Raw genomic sequence first — 21,865 nt, forward strand, 5'->3', positions numbered from 1 at the left:
CAACTAGTTTCTCTCTGATGGTCAGTGAGGGGCAGGACTGGCTGCCATCCTCCGGTGCCCATGGCCATCAGGAGCGCAGGTAAGTGCAGTGTCATTTCAAGCATTTCTGGCCTTCAATGAAGCGTCAAGGAAGCTCATGTTTTCCTGGCACAGGGGTTTCCTTAAACTGGGCATGTGGCTCCAAGTGACTATGAAGTCTAAGTGGGAAGCGGGCCTCCCAGCTTCTGCCCCAGGACTTCTGGCTGCTCACTACCAGGAAGATGACAGAATTAGTGGGATGCCCGAGAGCCCAATTCAGACACAGGGAGGAGCCACACTACTCCCGTGGCACAGACACTGGACGGCACGTTCCTGCCGTGTCTCATGCTCACACCACTGAGTCCATCAGATGGAGGTAAAACCAGACCTCCTGTTCCTGCCAGACCTTCGTGGGTGGTGAGAGGGGGTAAGGGCAATGTATCTGGCTTCACTGCCCCACAGAGGGAGAGAGTCATTCTCTAACAGCAAAACAGGGTCCTGTGGGCCAGGGCATCTAGGCACTGAATGGCCAAGGATGAGAGTGTCTGCTGGATGGGATGGGGCACGGCTCCCCATCCCACACACCTCCACAGCCTTGAGCCAGGCGTTCTGTCCTCTTGAGTCTCACTGTCTATAAACCAGTGGTACTCCCCACTGTGCCGCTCCTGACAGACCCCACAGGCACGCCACGCCCCAGGCGCACAAAGAAAGACACCAAGGCAAGTGCTCAATGCGTAGAGGGAAACAGGATATAAACCCCCTGCACGGAACCTGCATTCTAGGCAATCTGAGGATACAGAGAATAACTAAGGAGAACGTACAGTAAGCTCACTGGAGGGACATGCTAAGAAGAAAAAGCAGGCCAAGGAAGGGAGCCGAGGCAGGGCAGGGTTGCCATTTACACTGAAAGCTCAGGGAGGGCCCCGTGGTGCCTTATAAATATGTGTGAGTTTGCTGGGGGCACAGAATGAAGAATATGGATATGAGAGATTCAATGATTCTAAGGGGTGCCTGAGTGGCTCAGTCCGTTAAACGTCTGACTCTTGGTTTTGGCTCAGGTCCTGATCGCAGGGTCATGAGTTTGAGCCTTGCATCAGGCTCCGCTCTGTGTAGAATCTGCTTGGGACTCTCTTTCCCTCTCCCTCTACCCACCCCCAAAATAAATAAATCTTAAAAAAAATTAAGAACCTACGATGTCCAACATGTTCTAAAAAATACCAACATGTGAAAGAAGAACAAAAGCTATAAAACCCCATCAAAATGTGAAAATTGCCAGTATAAGATTAAGGATTAAGAAGGAACTGTTAACTTGAACTTTAATCAACCACAAAGACCGCTGAAAACCTTCCAGAAGATACTTTCCCTTTAACTGCCCAGCTCAGGATTTGGACAGGCTATTATTTGAGCTTATTAAAGCAACTCTTAAAGCACACTTCAGTTGGGCCTCTCCCTTCCCAAAGAAGACAGCCATTTCCTCATTACCGTCTTTTCACTGGGGTTATGCATAGGGCTCTCCAGACATAGCATGACTGGCTGCTCTCCACCACCACGGCACTGACCACGTCATGTCTTCGAGGCACATATCCTTCAGCAAGTTTCAGAGAGTCCAAGGTGAAAAAGATGCTGTCATCTATCACCCCGTTTCTCCCGCAGAGGCTAGAAATGCAGACCTGCAAACACAGTAATTGACGACTGTGTAAATGCGTGCCACACCAGGGTGCCTGCCTCTCCAAACCAGCCCAACGAGGGCTGGCCTCCACCTCACCTGGGCCCCACTGCAGACAAAGTCCAGCCTCTGGGGGAGCGGGGACCCTGGTCTTGGAGAAGCAAAGCCCCGAAAGATTTCATGAACATGTAAGGACCTCAGAGCCAAGGCTGAGGTCGTGGAGTAAGAGCGTGTCAGGTGGCCAGGGCTCACTCCCCGTGTCTCTGTCCCAGACCAGCACACACCCTCACTCTGTGAAAACTCCAGTCTCCAACCCCAGAGCACACCAGCCTTTACAGGCGAGCTCCAACCCTTCACCCACCCCCTCGTCCCAGCAGTTAGAACATTTCCACATTCTGTTAAACTACAGCACCTAGAATTGCACCGTATGAGCATGCCAGGCGATCTCCCATGACCTCCTTAAGAAAACCAGTGTTCTCAGTGAGGAAACAGCTTGACTTCCCAATGCACCCAGGAGAAGCCTGGGCTGTGAAGACAGGAAGACAAGGACAAGCGAGGGCCAGCACCTACCCTGTCCACGCGCTTGTACCTCAGGGGCTTCACTGAGATGGCCTCGCTGTTCCACGTGCCCGGCCGGATCCAGTACTCCGCCTCCACCCAGTCTCCCTTGCAGGGCTCGAAACCTCCAAGCAGGGAAACCAATGGTGCTTACTTGGTAATGTTGGTTATACCAAAGTACAATTCATTCTGAAGTTATGATACACTGAAACCATTTCTGTTCTACCTAAGAAACCCATTTTCAATCTTAGCTCTCTCCTGGCTTTCCCCAGTTGAATGGAGCAGAGGATGTTACAGACCTACCTTTCTGCAGCCTTACCCTCTCCTGCCCACGAGGCAAAGGCAGGGAGCCGAGAGGACTGCAGCCTGCATGGTCATACACCTGGTCTGCACAGTTTCAGGATCCCATCTGGTTTCAAATGTTCCCCATGTTTTTCATAAGTATTATTATTAACTGCAACCAAATAAGCTGAACAGCAAATCTCTTAGTCTCCAGCCTCTAGGGCGTGTGGTTCAAGTGTGGTGGACAGTTTCTCTAATACATGGGCACTCCTCTCTGTCAACTCTTTGCAGAAACAGTGTGAGTGTTCCTCCCTATTGGGTACACACAGGGTACTTGGTGACAAAGGGCAGTGCACTCAGAACCGAGAGTGGTGTGTCTATGCCAGCCCAGGTGGGGGAGCACTCAGTGCCCCCTGATGGACCCCAGGTGCACCAGGCAGCTGTGCTGCGGCCCGCAGGACACAAGGTGCCCCTGGGCCGCCACCGGCAGGGCGGGTGGGAATGTTGGGCAACTACAGGTTGAGTGGCATGCAGTGGCTTAACCATGCGTCAGTAACACAGGGAGCACAGTCTGAATGGGTTTGCTACGGCTCATGGTGTGACACTAAACCTGTTATAACCTTTTTGTCATTTTGCAACAAATACTTTTGACAGCAATCAGTTCAAAAAATAGAAGTGCAGGGATGCCTGGGTGGCTCAGTCAGTTAAACGTCCGACTCTTGATTTCAGCTCAAGCCATGATCTCAGGGTTGTGGGCTGGAGGCCCCGAGTCAGACTTGGGATTCTCTCTCACTTTCCCTCTGCCCCTCCCCACCGCACACAAGCACTCTAAAAAAATAAAAAAAAAACACACATAAACAAAACCCAAAAGCGTATAATTTAAAACGGAGTTTGTTTCTCAAGAAAGCTGGTCATAAACCCCTAAGAGCCTGAACATCTCCTGACAGCTACTGATCAGCACGAGGGCCACAGCAGTACCACCGATGGTGTGAATCCAGAAGAGACAAACCTGTTGGAGCACTGACTTCTGGGTAAGGTGGCATTTTAAGAGGACAGACCCAGAAGCACAATTCAACAGGTTGTAGGACACATTTGTATGTTGACTTATAAACCAGGACTTTATCAAATATTTAACATAATTCTGCTAACTTTTTAGTCCAAATCTCTTCAGATACATGTGAAAAATGAAGCAATGTGTTAGTTGTATAAACAGTTATTTCAAGGAGAAAAACAGTGAAGCAAATTCAAATAATAGTTTGATTTTTCCCCCCATCAGAATCATGGAATCAGGGGCACCTGGGTGGCTCAGTCGGTTAAGCGTCTGCCTTCGGCTGGGATCATGATCTAGGGTCCTGGGATGGAGCCCTGCATCGGGCTGCCTGCTCAGCTGAGTCTGCATCTCCCTCTCCCTCCGCCCCTCCTCCCTGCTCCTGCTCTCTCTCTCACATGTGCGTGCTCTCTCTTTCAAATAAAGAAATAAAACCTTTAAAAAATAAAATTGCAGTCATTGAAAACAGCGCTTGTAAACAGGAAGACAGTGACACTGCTCTCCACCAAAGCAACAGAGCAAACGAAGCCATGAGGCCCCATGAGCTTGTATGGCGCACGTGGCTTAAAGCTGAAGTGGTATGACTGGACCCCACACTATCCCAATTTGCACCAAGTCTTCCAACAAAGCCCTTGATATTTAATTGGATAAATGGATATTCTGTAATGGAATGACTGAAATGGACCAGACATAAATTTACAGCATCCATATTTGATGTAACATTTAAAAAAATCAGACAACTTATTTGACAAGTTTTAGCTGATGATAGCATTTGATCACCTTTACGCTCATAGAGGCAAACAAACAGTACCTGTAAAAACATTTGGGGTGACATAGTTACATGTCTCAATAGAAAAACACTGGACTTAAGAATTTAGTAGAATTTGCTCTGAGCTTACTAATATTTCCTCAATTAAAAATGTTATAGCCTACAAGGAGAGCCAATCAAAGGTTTCAGTTTCAAATTCATCAACCATAAAATATGCAGCTCTGAAGAAGATTCCAAGCCACTGTGTATAAAAAAAAATGAAATTAAGATACTAAAAAATTTGTCTTAATTTTATTTTTTTAAATATTAAGATTTATTTACTGGTTTGAGAGAGAGAGAGCAAAAGAGAGAAAGCATGCACACAGCGGGGGGTGGGGGTAGAGGGAAAGGGAGAGAGAAAATCTCAACCAGACTCCCCGCTGAGCTGAGTGTGGAGCCCAGTTAAGCAGGGCTCGATCTCACAACCCTGAGATCATGAACTGAGCTGAAATCAAGTTGGACGCTTAACCAACTGAGCCACGCGTGAGCCCCAATGTATGTTTTTTAGAATATCAGTGACATGGTATTAGAAATACTGAAAAATTAAAATATGTTATTATGTGTCAAGAATATAATAACTGAATAACATTAAGTTGTCTTAATGGGCCCACGTATTCTTTTTCTTAAAAAAAAATTGTTTTGCAAACAGTTTCTGAATAATGCTACTTTAAAGGTCTGCCAATACGGTAAAATCAATTTTTATGCAAGTATTTAAAAAGTGATTTAATTCATTTTCACACCCCTTCCCACTTCTCAGTGTGTACCGGTCTGGACACTGACATGGTCACCCTGGCTATAGCTCTGGCCATGGGAGAGGAGACAGCCATGTCAGAACACGAAGTGGGGGTGTGATCCTAACCTCTCTCCCCTCTCTTCTGCCAATCGGTGGGTGCTCTCCTTAGGCTAATCCCAACCAGAAGCCAGAGGGCAAGGCTGGGTGGTCCATACTGGGCAGGCCTGGGGGCAGAGTGGGGCGGATGTAGAAAGGCATCAGAGACTGTCCAGTTCCAAAGGCTGAAGAACTCTGGCAACGGGAGAGGGTGTCAGAGCGCTGGGCTTCGACCGGGGAAGGAGGGACCAGCTGCTGGGTAGACAGAAAATCTGCGGACCTCAGGGATGCAGGCAGATGAAGAGCAGGGCCCCAAGTGGCCCCCTGATCACTAAGGCGCACCCCGACAGAGGGCACAAGCACCCTGTCCTGCGAGTGGCACAGGTTCTCAGGCCTGGTGAAAGGGCTCAGGAAAGATCCATGACACTTGCTCTTTATCTCACGAGTGGGTCCATAAGCCAGTTTCATTTGATAAGAAGGAAATAACCTGACTTGTGACCCAGGCTAGGAGCTCGGGCCACACTGGTTATGTGGGTATGTAGATGCAACAGGGCTATCTGCTGCTTACCCTGGAAAGAAAGAGGAAAGAAGCAAGTCCATTGTACACTCGGACTCTAGACCCCGCTCTTAAGCCAGTGATTCCTACCCAGGGCCATTCTGTCTCCCAAGCCATGTTTGCGGACGTTCTAGGTTCTCACAACTGGGGGCTGGGATGGCAGTTAGTGGTAGAGATCAGGGATGCGGCTAAACACATCCCACAATTCACAGGGCAGCTACCACAACGGAATGGCCAGCCTCAAATGTCACAGGGCAGAGCACAAGAAAGCCTGCTTTAGGCCGAATGCCCAATTCCATTTTAGCAGCCTTGGCCAAAACGGTTAAGGAATCACTGGACATTCATGTGTAAAACAGCTTGGGCTCTGCTACTGATGTTAAGAATTCTCATGAGTAGGGAGGAGGGTACCTGACTGGCTCAGTGGGTAGAGCATGTGACTCTTCATCTTGGGGTTGTGAGTTCAAGCCCCATGCTGGGGACTGGGGGTAGAGTTTACTTAAAAAAACAAAACAAAACAAAACTTGAAAAACAGAAAAAGAATTCCCATGAGTGTTATTTGTGGGCCTAGATCTGAAGTGTTACCCGCAAAACTGGGCTGATGGCCACCACTGCCTCTACAGTCCGAGACTGAGGGGACTCTGTGATCCTGAGACCTTACCTCCCACCTTCACACTCTTCAATATTCACAGGCTCACAGTAGTCCCTGGTGACACCCCTCCTTCTGGTCCCTCCTTCCCCGGTCGAAGCCCAGCCCTCTGACACGCTCTCCCGTTGCCGGAGTTCTTCAGCCTTTGGAACTGGACAGTCTCTGATGCCTTTCTACATCCGCCCCACTCTGCCCCCAGGCCTGCCCAGTGTGGACCACCCAGCCTTGCCCTCTGGCTTCTGGTTGGGATTAGCCTAAGGAGAGCACCCACCGATTGGCAGAAGAGAGGGGAGAGAGGTTAGGATCACACCCCCACTTCGTGTTCTGACAGTGGCTATCTCCTCTCCACCCCTTCCTAAAACAGTCAGACCTTGCTCACCTCCCGTGTGCGCTGTGCACAGCTGAGCCAGACTCACGCGGGTTACTCTGGAAGGGTCAGAACACAACCTGTGCTTCACCTGGACCTCCTCACAGAGCCCTTGGTCTGCTCTGCATGCAGGGAGACTGGGCCTTACCAGCCCTAGAGGAACCCCAAACCGGTCCACCTCCCACCGTACCACACTTGCACCGTTCGGCACAGCAGAAGATCCTGGCCTGTCTACTCTCCCTCCCATTAGGGCACATTCTACAAGACAGTGACAGGCCTGGGGTAAGGCCTTCCAATATTTGCTGAATCGATGACAAGAAAGAAACGGTATAGTCTGACTCTCCCTGAAGTAAATGAAACATCTAGCCCAATCTTCTCATCTTCTAGTCAGAGATGTGCAATGGTATCCTGCCACCTGTTTTTGTAAATACAGTTTGACAGGAACACAGCTGCACCTTTCTGCTTTGGTGCTGCCTACGGCTGTGTTCACGCTACCACCAGCCCAGAGGTTAAAGAGCTGCGAGAGACCACGTGTCCCACAAGCTTTACAGTCTGGCCTGTCTCAGAAAAGGTCTGTGACCTTTGTTTTAGACTCCCATTACCTTTTTCCACATCGTGTTTTCTCTTTCAAGAATGTTCTTTTTGCTATGGATGTCAGGTTGTCAGCTATGTGGACTCTTTCAGCTCAAGAAGACTTGAGACTGTGCTGGAAATGCCTCTACCTGTGCTTCGGGTACCAGTCCTCACGGTCAACTACTTCTGCACCTCAGCAGTATCTGCAGCATGAACCGTGTCCCTGTCTGGGAGTTACTTCCTGTCAGCATAGTTACAGGGACCTAGGGAATCCCCTTTGGAGCAACTGCAGAATCAGTTTTTCCAGAATTGAGAGTTTTCTGATAGAACAGAGTTTTTAAAATCCCAGCCACCTGTCAATTTCATTCTGGAAACTTCCAGGGTTAGCAATCAAGGTCAGAGTCCTGGCTTTTACATCTAAGAAACGTAGAACAGCAAGCTGCGGGGTGGGCTGAGCTACTCGCCCTCCTGCACTGGGCTCCCTGGCAGCCAAGGTGGGAGAGAATTACGGCTCGCCCCCCCCCCCCCCCCCCGCAAAACGTGTGGCTGGCAGGGTGAGCAGCTGGAATTCAGCTCAAGAAGTACCTCACCCATGCAGCTTTTCCAACCCTGCCCGACTCCAAGGCAAGTACAGGTCTGTTTCTCCTTGGGAAGAAGATCTAGGGTCTTACTCATCTTGGTCTCCTACTACCTAACTCCCTACCCATCACTGTAGACAGCAGGTACACAATAAATGGTTGTTGAGTTAAACTCAAGGATGGCATTAACAAATTATATATTTAGGCATAAAAACAAAATTTTAGATAGCTAAAAACAAATGCAATAAAAAACGGATATACATTCATGGGAAGGACAAAGTTATCCCCAAGTCCTATTTTAAAACATTTTAAGTACTGTAAAAACAGCGGTTGCCTCATACATCTATGACACTGTTGACTTAGGTTAGTAACAACACTTACATAAAAGGAACAATTACCCAGAAATTAGTGACTCCATTCAACAAATGACACAAAACGAACCACAGCAGTCTACACCGTCTATACTGCTTGGAGCCAACACCTGGTGAAGGCATTCTAGTCTGAAACCTTCTCAAAAAACAAAGCATGCTCAAATTTGGCCCTTTCAATGTGTGTAACCATCTCAAAGCTAATTCATAAAATTAAAAAGAATACACAAAACCTCACCTTAAATGTGAGCAGAAACCCATCTAACATACCTTGGCAAACACTCTCCAGAGAGAAGTATGTGGTCTGATTGATGTAGCCAGCATCCTCCATCAGCGAAGTCACACAGCCAATCAGCGCTCGGGGGCTGGAGTTGGACAGCCCGCTGCCATGGTTTTTGCTGTCATCTTCCCACTTATCAGAGACAGCCTCCACCTGCAAGACAAACCGCTATTCAAACTATAATAAAAGGACTACAAGAGAAACAAACTACAGGCAAATATCTCTCATGAATACAGATAGATACAAAATACTAGGAAACCAAATATGACAGTGTATTAATAGGGTTACACACTGCAATCAAGGCCAGTTTATGCAGAATGCAAAGATGGTTCAACATATGAAAATTAATCAATAAAATACACAACACATTGGTAGAACAAAGGAAAAAACACAAGAAATTCTCAGCTGATATAGAGAAGACATTTGATAAAATGACACCCTTTTTTTTTTTTTTAAAGATTTTATTTATTTATTTGACAGAGAGAGACACAGTGAGAGAGGGAACACAAGCAGGGGGAGTGGGAGAGGGAGAAGCAGGCTTCCCGCGGAGCAGGGAGCCCGACACGGGGCTCGATCCCAGGACCCTGGGACCATGACCTGAGCCGAAGGCAGACACTTAACGACTGAGCCACCCAGTCGCCCCAAATGACACCCTTTCATGAGAGAACACTCCAACCAGGAATTGAAGGAGACTTCTTCAACGTGATAAAGCCCACATATGAAAAACCCACAGCTAACATCACACTCAATGATGGAAAGATTGAAAGTTTTTCCCTTAGAATAAGGAACTAGGCAAGGATTTTGCTACTTTTGTTAAAAAAAAAGCACTGAGGCCCTAACCAGACCAATTGGGCAAGAAAAAGTAATACAAGGCATCCAAACTAGAAAGGAAAAATATTTGTTTGTGATGGCATGATCTTATATGTAGAAATGTATTTTCTATAGGAATAAATATTCCATAAAAAATCTGTTACAGCTAATAAATTCAGCAAACTTGTAGCATACAAAATCAACATACAAAAATCAGTTGCATCTCGTGCACTCACAATAAACCAACCAAAAACAAGAATTTAGAAAACAATTCCATTTACAATACCATCAAAAATAAAACACTTAGGAATAAAGTTAACCCAAAAGATGAAATACGTACACTAAAAACTGTAAAATGTGATAAAAGTAGTAAAAAAAAAAAAAAAGACACAAATAAACGGAAAGACAAAGCATTCATGGACCAGAAGACCTAATATGGATATATCAATACTATCCAATGTGATTTACAGATTCAATGTAATCCCTCTCAAAATCCCAATGACATTTTCAATAGAAATAGAAAAACCCCATCCTAAAATTCACCTGGACCCTCAAGGGACCCCAAACAGCCAAAACAATCTTGAAAAAGAAAACAAAGAAGATTTCAAAACATGCTACAAAGCTACAGTAAGCAAGAGTGTGTTAGTGCCATAAAGACAAACTTAAGACCGATGGAACAGAATATGGTCAAGTGATTTTCAACAAGGGTGCCGAGACCACTCAAGGGGGAAAAGGTTTTACCCACTGTGCAGTCCTCTCAAAAAATGGTGCTGGGAAGGGGCATCTAGGTGGTTCAGTCATTAAGCAACTGCCTTTGGCTCAGGTCATGATCCCAGGGTCCTGGGATCGAGCCCTGCATCGGGCTCCCTGCTCGGCGGGAAGCCTGCTTCTCCCTCTCCCACTCCCCTGCTTGTGTTCCCTCTCTCGCTGTGTCTCTCTCTGTCAAATAAATAAATAAAATCTTTAAAAAAAAAAATGGTGCTGGGAAAATTGGGTATCAACATGCAAATGAATGAAGGCAAACCCTTACCCAACATCATATTCAAAAATTAACACAAAATGGATCAAAGACTTAAATTTAAGAGCTAGAACTATAAACCTTTTAGAAGCAAGCAAAGGTGAAAATCTTCATGATCTTGGATCAATCAATGACTTTTTCATTGTGATATCAAAAGGACAGGCAACTTAAAAAAAGGATAAATTGCACTTCATCAAAATTTAAAACATCTGTGTATCAAAGAATACTATTGAGAGAAACTGAAAAGATAACCCACAGAACGGGAGAAATGTTTGTAAACCACGTATCTGATAAGAGATTAATATCCAGAATATATAAAGAATTTCTATAAGACAAAAATAAACAAGACAATTAAGATATGGGCAAAAAACTTAAATAGACATTTCTCCAAAGAAGGTATATAAATGACCAATAAACACATGAAAAGATGTTTAACATCACTGATTATTAGGGAAAGGTAAATCAAAGCCACAGTAAGATACCACTTCGTATCCACTAGGATGGTTACTGTCAAAAAAATGAAAAGTAACATGTTGGCGAAGATGCAGACAAACTGGAATTCTTGTGCATTGCTGGAGGGAATATAAAATGGTGCAGCTACTATGGAAAATTTGCTGGTTCCTCAAAGAGCTAAACATAGAATGACCATATGACCTCTGTAATTCCACTCCAAGGTATATACCCAAAAGAAAACAGGGACTCAAAGACACTTGTTCAAAGCAGCATTCATTATTCACAATAACCAAAAGGCAGAAACATCCCAAGTGTCCATAAACAGAGTGTATAAAGTGTAGTCTATTTACAATGGAATATTCTTCAGCCATAAAAAGGAGTAATATCCTGTTACAGGTTACATGGATAAACCTTGAAAATATGCTAAGTCCAATAATGCAAACACAAAAGGACAAATATTGCATGATTCCACGTGTATGAGATACCTAGAATAGTCAAATTCACAGACAGAAAGTAGAACAGTGAATTCTTGTTTTAATGATGATAAAAAAGTTGTGAAAATAGTGGTAATGGGTGCCCAACAATGCAAATGTACTTGTCACTGGATTGTACACATTAAAATATTAAATTTTAGGTATATTTCACCACAGTAAAGCTATGTAAAAAATAAGCAAGGAATTCCACATCTTTCATGAAATCAGTAATACTAACTGATGTTGGCAAATCAAGCAAAGGTGTAAGCATATTGTTCAGGTGACTCAGGAATCTACTGGAAATCTAAGAACAGAAACCAAGAAAAGCACCGGGCCTGAGGAAACAAAGCGCGGCCGGAGTATATGCCAATTTCTTTTTTAGTAGCACTGCAGGCCAGAGCAACCTACTAGAACTTTCTGCAATGAAAGAGACGGTTTATGTTTGTGCTGCCCAATTTGGTAGTCACCAGCTGCATTTAGCACTGGAAATGTGGTTAGTGAAGCTGAGCAATTTTAAATTTTATTTACTTTTAATACATTTAAATTTAAATAGCTACACATGATTGGTGCTATCATATTGAATGACGCAATTCTAAAATTTGCTATTTAAATGTACTATTTTTAAGATTTAAAAAGATAATATTAAGCATTAAGATACCACTTACTAACTAGAGTAGTAATAAAGTACAGCTCGAACATCTTTTAGAAGATTTTATTTATTTGAGAGAGAAAAAGTGAGCAGGAGGGAGAGGGGGAGAGAATCTGAAGCAGACTCCAAGCTGAGCGCAGAGCCCAACATGGGGCTTGAGCCCATGACCCTGAGATCATGACCTGAGCAAAAACCAAGAGTCAGAGGCTCAACCGACTGAGCCACCCAGGCTCCTCAAACCATCTTTTTTTTTTTTTTTTTTTTGAGAGAGAGAGCATGGGGCAGGGGGTGGGAATGGGAGAGGGAGAGGGAGAGGGAGAAAGACAATTTCAAGCAGGCTCCACGCCCAGCAAGGAGCCCGACATGGTGCCGATCCCACAACCCTGAGATCATGACCTGAGCCAAAATCAAAAGTCAGATGCTTAACCTTAACCCAGGTGCTCCTCATCTCAACCATTTTTTAAAAGGAGTTGAGCTCACTAAGTTTGCCAGCTACCAAATTACATAAAAACCAGCAGCTTTCCTACATAGGAAGAAAAACATTAATTATAAAAATATAGGAGGCACCTGGGTGGCACAGTAAGTTGAGTGTCCGACTCTTGGTTTCAGCTCAGGTCTGATCTCTGGGTTGTGGGATTGAGCCCTGCATTGGGCTCCACACTGGGCATGGAGCCTACTTGAGATTCCCTCTCTCCCTCTGCCCCTCCTGCTCATGCTCTCATTCTCTCGCTCTAAAATAAATAAATCTTAAAAAAAATAAAAATACAAAGTTATGTTGATAATGGAACATAAACATTAAAATTCTTGGAAATAAACAAGAAATTTGCAGAACCTAAGTAAAGAAAGCTATTAAGCTGTAAAAAGAACATAAAGGAGGGCTTAAATAATTGGATAAATTGTAGTTGGAGAAGTCTATATATGATCCACACATTGCTTAGCCTAAATGGATCCACAAACTCGGTGCTGTCCAAAGCGATTCTGAGCTGAGTAGGAGAAACAAAAGAATGACTCTAATGTTCATCCAGAATAATCAGAGAGTGGGAGAATTCCATCCACATCGAGGAGGGAAACCTGCCTACCACCCATGGATGAGACAGTGCCACGAGGGCCCACACACAGGCATCAGGACCATGGGGGCCCCATGCACATGGGGTTCTGGTGTATGATAAAGGGACATTCCTGATCAGAAGGAAAAAAAGTGAAATGACTGGTCAGCTACTGAAAAAGAAATGTCTGCTTTCCTCTTTCAGTCTGTATAGCATATAAATTCCAGGCAGACTAAGTATTTAAATGTCAAGAAACAATTTTCAGAGGAAAACCTGAGTGGATATGTCTAAGAGTGGAATAAGCCTCTTTAAGGATTCTTAGAGGCCAAAGCCACATGGAAAAGATAAGACACATTTAACTGCATAAGACAGAACCTTAAAAAAAACGTTAAAACATAATCCTGGGGGAGATATCTACAACACTTTCATATAATAATCTTCCTTAAAAAGCTCTAATTTCCCAAAAAGACAAGTATGTCCACTCTTCCCACTTTTATTTGATATAGTACTGGAAGTCCCAGCCACAGCAATCAGACAACATACAGAAATAAAAAACATCCAAATTGGTAAGGAATAAGTAAAACTTACCACATGCAGATGACATACTATATACAGAAAACCCTAAAGGCTCCACCAAAAAACTACTAGAACTGATATATGAATTTAGTAAAATTGCAGGATACCTATCAATGTACAGAAATCTGTTGCATTCTATACACTAATAATGAAGCTGCAGAAAGTGAAATTAAGAAAACAATCCCATTTACAATTGTACCAAAAACAATAAAATACTTAGGAATAAACTTAACCAAAAGGTGAAAAGACCTGCATTCTGAAAACGCTAAAACACTGATGAAAGAAACTCAAGATGATGCAAAGAAACGGAAAGACATTCCATGTTCATGGATTGGAAGAAAAATATTGTTAAAATGTCTATACTACCCAGAGCAACCTACAGATTTAATGCAATCCCTCTCAAAATACCAACAGCATTTTTCACAGAACTAGAACAATCCTAAAACTTGTATGGAGCCACAAAAGACCTCGACTAGCCAAAGCAATCCTGAAAAGGAAAAACAAAACTGGAGGCATCACAATTCCAGACTTCACGTTGTATTACAAAGTGATAGTCATTAAAACAGTATGGTCCACACACAAAGATCAACGGAATAGGATAAAAAACCCAGAAATAAACCCACACTTATATGGTCAGTTAATCTTCGACAAAGGAGTGACTATCCAATGGGAAACAGGCAGTCTCTTCAACAAATGGTGCCGGGAAAACTGGACAGCAACATGTAAAGAATGAAACTGGACCACGTTCTTACACCACACACAAAGTAAACTCAAAATGGATGAAAGACTTAAATGTGAGGCCTGAAACCATAAAAATCTTAGAAGAGAACACAGGCAGTAATGTGACATCAGCCATAACAACATCTTTCTAGATATGTCTCCTGAGGCAAGAGAAACAAAAGCAAAAATAAACTATTGGAACTTCATCAAAATAAAAAGCTTCCGCACAGCGAAGGAAACAATCAATGAAACTAAAAAGCAACATACTGAATGGGAGAAGATATCTGTAAGTGACATAAGGGCTCTGATAAAGGGTTACTATCCAAAATGTATAAAGAATTGATAAAACTCAACACTCAAAAAATAAGTAATCTGATTAAAAATGGGCAGAAGACATGAATAGACATTTCTCCCAAGAAGACATCCAAATGGCCAAAAGACACATGAAAAAGTGCTCAACATCGCTCGGCATCAGGGAAATCCAAATGAAAACCTCAATGAGATACCACCTCACACCCGTCAGAATGGCTAAAATGAACAAGTCAGGGAACGACAGATGTTGGCGGATTGCGGAGAAAGGGGAACCCTCCTACACTGTTGGTGGGAATGCAAGCTGGTGCAGCCACTCTGGAAAACAGTGTGGAGGTTCCTCAAACAGTTAAAATTGGGGGCGCCTGCATGGCTCAGTCGGTTAGGCGTCTGCCTTCGGCTCAGGTCATGATCCCAGGGTCCTGGGATTGAGCCCCGCATCGGGCTCCCTGCTTAGCGGGGAGCCTGCTTCTTCCTCTCCCTGCTGCTTCCCCTACTTGTGCGCGTGTGCTCTCTTTCTCTGTCAAATAAACAAACAAAATCTTAAAAAAAAATAAACTGGACCCTTATCTTAAAAAAAAAAGTTAAAAATAGAACTACGCTATGATCCAGTAATCAAAACACAAAACACAAAAAGACTAATTCAAAGGATACAAAGATAGGATACATCCTATCTTTGTAGCAGCATCATTTACAATAGCCAAATTATGGAAGCAGCCCACGTGTCCATCAACAGATGAATGGATAAAGAAGAGGTGGTATATATACATACAATGGAATATTACTCAGCCATCAAAAAGAACAAAATCTTGCCATCTGCAATGACATGGATGGAACTAGAGGATATCATGCTAAGCGAAATAGTCAGAGAAAGACAAATACCATACGATTTCACCCATATGTGGAATTTAAGAAACAAAACAAATGAGCAAAGGGGGATAAAAGGGGAGAGAAACAAACCAAGAAACAGACTTGTAACTATACAGAACAAACTGATGGTCACTAGAGAGGAGATGGGTGGGGGGATGGGTGAAAGAGGTGATGGTGATTAAATTAAAAAAAACCATTTTTTAAAAAATGAAAACGACATTTCACAGAGAAATTTTGAACTCTCATAGCGTCCCTCCTAAAAGACCAGCAAGTCAAGAATGGGGAGAGGGAGAGATGAAGCCTGGACAGGCTGTCATGGTGAGATCATGCCTGAAAAAGAAGCTATGCAGAGGAGAATTTTCCCCAAAGAAAAAGTTCTTGATTATTATATTTCTAACAGTTTATGGCAGATTGTGGTGATGGCTGCATAACTCTGTGAATATATTAAAACACTGAATTGTATACCTCAAATGGGTGAACTGTATAGTGTGTAGATTACATATCAATAAAACTCTTTTTGAAAATTTTATTTATTTGAGAGACAGAGAGAGAGACATACAGACAGCCGGCTGGGAGGGGCATAGGGAGAGGGAGAAGCAGACTCCCCGCTGAGCTGGGAGCCCCGACACAGAACTGGATCCCAGGACCCTGGGATCTTGACCTGAGCTGAAGGCAGACGCTTAACTGACTGGGCCATCCAGGTGCCCCTGTCTCAATAAAACTCTTAACAAAAAGGAAAAAAGCTCTAATTTCCCTAATATAGAAACTTCAATTTAAAAAACTTTAAAGAAAAAAAGGTATAAAGATTATGAAAATAACTCCTAGAAAAAAATGTGAAAATTAATCTACTTTAAGGCTTAAGTGCAAGTTAAAATTATGAAGTCACTTTTCACTTATTAGATTGGCAAAGATTTCAGCGATTGATAACATCCACATCTTCGCCAACTTTGGGTAACAGCCAGTCTCATCTTGCTCCTGGGAGTATAAATTAATTTGTACCTTATTAAAGGATAATCTGATAACCACTGAAATGTTAAATGTGCATATGCTTTGACTAACAATTCCACTTCTAAGACTTCCAGCGCAAAAAATACAATTTTTAAATTAACACAATTGCTGAATAGAATCTACTAATTATCTTTGCTAACTGGACCACAAGGGCCCACTCTTTCTGCCACCTTGGAGCCGGTGGAGTCTGCTGGAACAGGACTCCTAAAATGACAAATATGTTTGGAAGGCCGTTTTTGTTGGCTATAAGTGGGGTCTCTGGAACCAGGGGAGGACACAGCTCTTCTTAAAATTGGAGGTGTTATGCTCAGATGAAACTGAATTCCATCTAGGTAAGAGATGCACTTCTTTGTGCAAAGCAAAGAACACCACAGTGACTCCTGGAGGCAAACTGAACAAAACCAGAGTAATCTGGGGAAAAGTAACTTGTGCTCCTGGAAACAGAGGCATGGTTTGTGCCAAATTCTGAAGGAACCTTCCTGCTAAAGACACTGGCTACAGAATCTGTGTGATGCTGTGCCCCTCAAGGATTTAAACTTAGTGAAAAATACATAAGGGTGTAGATTTGTTCTCTTGTAAAAAAAAAAAAGGGTCCAATGATTATCATTTTTAACAATTTTTTGAAATACTAGAATAAAAATGTTAAGCATTCTTTGCCATGACATAAAATTACAGACAAGCTTTACATTCTGAATTATAAATTTCTATGTTGTTTGAATAACATACAATAACCACCACTGATTTTTTAAGACAGAAACCATTATAAAAACAAAAGCAGCCCCGGGCAGGTACATCCCACTCTGCCTTGCCCACGTTGCCTCTGAGAAGTTAACTAAACATGAAGCCCCACCATGGAGAGAGACTTCGCAAACCACTCAGGCCTTACCCTAATTGCTTTCAGTCCGTTTGATACTTTATCTTCTTGCACAACAGCAATAACTTCCTGCCCGACATTGAGAAGCACTTTGCTAGTCACAGCTTCAGTAGAGAAGTAGATCAAATCATCAATCATGCCATAATCGCTGCAGTACCTTGTCACGACACCCTGGACAGTTTTCAACTTGGTGTCACCTGAGATGCATAAACAAAGAGATCATACAGACCTTAAAAGCGAAGCAAGCCTACATTACAGAGAAAGGCAGCGTACAGGAGCATCCAGGTGGTCTGGAGCCCTCTGAGCTGGAAAACCCTCCGGGGCGGGGGTGGGGGGTGGGGAGAGTCTTCAGAAAGCAGGGTTTGTGAGGCAGGCGGCCCAGGTTCCTCTGAGGAGTGTGGGTGGTGGGCTCCAGAGCCAGACTCCCTGGGTTTGAATCCCAGCTCTTCTACTGCCACGTGCGCATCTCTGGGCTAAGTCCTGAACCACTAACCACTCTGTGCTTGTTCTGTTGTAAAACAGAGACAGTTACAGTCTCTACCCAAGGGAGCTGTCTGGGGTTGATGTGATGGAAGTGAGTCCAACGCACAGGCCAGGGTGCAGTATTTATACTGGCATCTGGGGAGCCCTTACTATGAGCTGCCATCACTCCAATGATCTTCCTTTGTCACCAAAAACACCAGCAATGGTGTCAGGAGATTCTGCATTATCTCACCAAGCAAGACGCTAGAAGAGAGTCCAGGCTTGGCGAGCTTCGTCTGGCCTCTACAGGCCGGGCAAGCCCTCATCGGAGCAGTGACTATCCCCACTACCGACCCCTGCAGCAGCCGGTGCTCTCTGGGTCCCCAGTGCACCTTGGCTGCTCCTTCCACTGCCTTTACTGAAATGCAAATGCAGCCGGGAGCTGGAGCTCAAGCTGATGCTGAAAGCCCCCATTTAACAGACAAGACCCAGACTGACGCTGGGACCGGCTCCAGGCTACAAAGCCGGCTACGGAGGCGTCAGCAAGTCTGGACACAGACGGCTCTTAGTTAGCATGCTGCCTGCAACAGGTCAACTCCATCTCTGCCATTTCTGGCCTCTCCTGTCGAGAATCTCTTTTTCAGAGCTTAGAGAAAACAACGAGAGAATCACCCCCTTGAACTCAGTTCTCACGAGGAGGAGGAAGAGAGCCTCGGGGGAGTGCACCGTGCTCCTCCGCGCTCGAACACAGCCTCAGCAGGGAGACGCACGGCTCCCCAGGATCTGTGGACCCGGGCTGAGCCCGGCGGGCTGCCCGTTCCCGAGCTTTCCCGACACGGAACTGCCGGTCACCGCGAGGGTGCGCGGACACGTCTGTCCCGTTGCCGGCCGCACACGCAGACTCCAAGCCAGGTGCACAGACGTGCTAGGCAGGCACGGTGCCCTCACCCACTTGACACAACACCTGTTCTAACTGCCTTTTCTAAAAGCAGGCTCCACGCCGACTGTGCAGCCAGACACGGGGCGCGACCCCACGACCCTGAGATCAGCCGCCGAGTGGAGATCGAGTCGGTGCTTAACCGACGGCGCCCCCCGCAGAGGGCCTCTTCAAGTCAGGCCGGGAAGGGAGCCCATCCAGGGAGGGGCGCGCTCCCGGGGCTGTCCGACAGCCGGCCGCGGCCGCCGGCCGCCTTCCGTCCCCGCCCGCCCTGGGCCCCCGGCGTGTGGACACGGGCTGCAGCGCGGCCCCGCCGCGCGAGGCACCTTCCGCGAGCTCGGGCCCCGGCGGCCCTGCGTCCTCGTCGGGGCCGTCCGCTCTCCTCCAGAAGAACGCAACCAGCTTGGTCGCGAGTCGCAGCATGGCCGTGCCGCCGCCCAGACTCCGCGCCGCCCGCCGCCTGGGGGTGAGCGCACGCGGCCACGCGGTTCCCGCCGCCCTCGGCCAATGGGGTCGGCGCGTCCGCGCCTGCGCCCGTGCCACACAGCCTCGGCCAATGGGGTCGGCGCGTCCGCGCCTGCGCCTGCCCCTCACACCCTCGGCCAATGGGCTCGCCGCACGCGCCGCGGCCGTTACCAGCTGGTGGCCGGCGGTTGGCGACCGTTCGCATGCCGCCCAGTGCGGCGAGGTGCCGGTGGGCGAGACGTCGTGCTGGGCGCCCGATGTCGCGCTGTGGGTGGAGCCTCGTGCGGGCGGGCGTGCTGCGTCGGTCGGCGCGCCGCCCGGCGGGGCGCTGGCACGACCCGGTGGGGAGGTTCCCCCGCTGCTCGCGGAGCTCCTGTCGTGTCCGCGGTGGCGTCTGTGCGCTGACCGAGCGCCCAGCTGTCCCTGGCGTCTCCCTGGTCCCCGCCTGCGGCCTGCGGGGCCCGCCGCGCGGCTCATCGGGCGCAGATCCCCGCCGCCGCCGCCGCTGCGTGCTCTAGCTGGAATTCTATCCATCTCTTCGAAAACTGCCTCTTTTCATTGATGTTTGTCTCTTCTTTATTATTTCCTGCCTTGAATCCTGTTGTTGAACTCGTGCTTTCCTGACTCAAGCTGAGAGTGAGATGAGTTCTCTCGAGCTCGGGACGGCTGCACCCCGCACCACCGGGCTGGCATCTCCGTTGTCACTCGGCGCACGGATTTTCTTCACTTTACACGGACGGGGAATAAACTCGTACATATTGGGGGATTTCAGGGATTTTGTGTTAATTCCTAATTGGATTTCGTCCTGGTTGGAGAATGCAGTGTGGATGAGCCCTCGCATCCGCCTCTGCGTCTGGAGCTGCTCCAGACGGACCCCGCGGCTCCCCCCGTTCTGTCAGCCCGGGGGCCCCGGGGTCGGTGTGACCCGCCCTGACCTTCAGTGGGTCAGCCCGGGGGCCCCGGGGTGTGTGTGTGTGACCTGTGTACTGTCCTTTTAGTAGGTCCGAGGGCAGCCTGAGCGTCGCTCGTCCATCCATGCCATGTTGTTATGATTCCCCTTGGAGAGCTGTGAAGGTCGTCCTTCCCCAACATCTCAGAAGCCTGACAAGTCCACATCTCAGACGGGCACTGGGAGTGCATCGCGGAGTGGGAAGGTCCCAGGGTTTTCCCGGGTTGGGGAGGAAACAGGTACCCAAGGCAGAGGCTGTTGGCCCTGGTTGTGCTTCCTACCGGGGTGCCAGGGAGAGGCTTGGACAACAAGGGTGGTTTGCAGCAGGAGTGTCCACTCCATGAGACAGCCCTGCATTCTGGACACTTCAGCTCGGCTCCTCAGCTGGTCCATGCGGATGCCCAACAGACCTGTCCACCTCGGCCTCAGAAGCAAACCGCAGCCTCCTCTGCGTCAGCTGAGACGCACTGCACCCGCACTGCCCACACCGAACTCCTCACCCTCTCGCCCCACGTGATCCTCACCGCACATTGCGTGGGCACTTCCAAACCCATCCAAAAGCTGCTCACAGCTCACCACCTCTGGGCTCCCCTGCCATCCGGCCAACAGCCTGCTCTGTGCCCAGCGGCCGGATGCTCCTGTGTGAGAACCTTCCGGAGGGTCCGCCTTGGAGTCTGTGTTGTGTCCACAGCAGGCGGAGCGAAGGCTGTGTTCACGCCCACAGGGGGCCTCATCCCTCACGTGATGGCTATGCTCATTGTCCTCCAGCCTGGCCACCTCAGGACCTTTGTACCTGTGGCACCTCTGTTAAGCTCTCTGTGAGACCCCTCTCCTGGCGTTTCGCATGTCTTTGCTCAAAACACCTGCTTCTCATTGAGGCTGCCCTGACTTACTTTCTGTGACAGAGCACACAAACTCCTGTGCACCCATTAGCATGTAAACTCCACGTGGGAAGGACTGGTCTGCCTGTGCACTCTGTAAACATTTGCTGAATAGCAGTGAAAATGTTAAAACATGAGTGGGATCTCAGCAGGCAGAGAAGGGAGGAAGGGCATTTTAGGAACAATAGTTGGTGGGAGAAAACAGGATTTGTTTTGGAAACTGGTATTGCCAACAGAAACAAGGAAGCACTTCTCCAAGGCCTGTGACTCCAGAGCCTCAGGGAGTTTGCTCCACAATCTCCGATTCGAGGCAGGCTGTTTGTGTTTTCTTCTTATAGAACAGCCTTGGGAAGGCGCAGCAATGGTGAAATCTGCTTGACTTTTTCTTCAAATGAAAACATGAAGGGTTCAATCTGGTCAGACCGATTCCTACTAATTCAGTTATTCAGAAGACAGTAAGGGGCACCTGGGTGGTGCAGTCGGTTAAGTGTCCGACTCTTGGTTTCAGCTCAGGTCATGATCTCAGGGTCGTGGGATCGAGCCCTGCGTTGGGCTCCGATAAGGAGAGGAGATTCGCTCTCCTCCCTCTGCCCCTCCCTCCATCTCTTACCAAAAAACAGTCAGTGAAGAAGTTTGGGAGATATTTCCATCTGTTCAAAACCCCTTCTTGATTTCCCAGGTTGTGGTTTGTGAGAATTCTCGTCTCTGCTTGGTGGAGAAACTAAGGCAACAGAGTTCGTTATTCAAAACCAATGCTTCGCTTAAGCTTTATGTGGATTTGCAGTTTG

At 46.8% G+C, this 21,865-nt stretch overlaps 1 protein-coding gene across 11 annotated transcripts in view; it reads right to left on the reverse strand.

Moving 5' to 3' along the window:
• LOC113922777 (pannexin-2) overlaps window positions 1–19,263 on the reverse strand; it is an 80,911-nt gene extending 61,648 nt beyond the window's left edge. For 4 of the 11 annotated variants that reach the window (XM_027595040.2, XM_027595047.2, XM_027595038.2 and 1 more), the window contains exons 1-5: window positions 19,109–19,263; window positions 17,396–17,580; window positions 8,568–8,730; window positions 2,255–2,367; window positions 1,501–1,688 (exon numbers count right to left, since the gene is read on the reverse strand). In XM_027595040.2, coding sequence (XP_027450841.1) covers window positions 1,501–1,688; window positions 2,255–2,367; window positions 8,568–8,730; window positions 17,396–17,580; window positions 19,109–19,205 — 746 coding nt within the window. In that variant the 5' untranslated portion in view covers window positions 19,206–19,263. The other 7 variants (XM_027595043.2, XM_027595045.2, XM_027595044.2 and 4 more) reach the window with 7 other exon arrangements.
• Between the last annotated feature and the right edge of the window lie 2,602 nt (window positions 19,264–21,865).

Source organism: Zalophus californianus, chromosome 9 (assembly GCF_009762305.2).
Source record: "Zalophus californianus isolate mZalCal1 chromosome 9, mZalCal1.pri.v2, whole genome shotgun sequence".
Taxonomy (NCBI): domain Eukaryota; kingdom Metazoa; phylum Chordata; class Mammalia; order Carnivora; family Otariidae; genus Zalophus; species Zalophus californianus.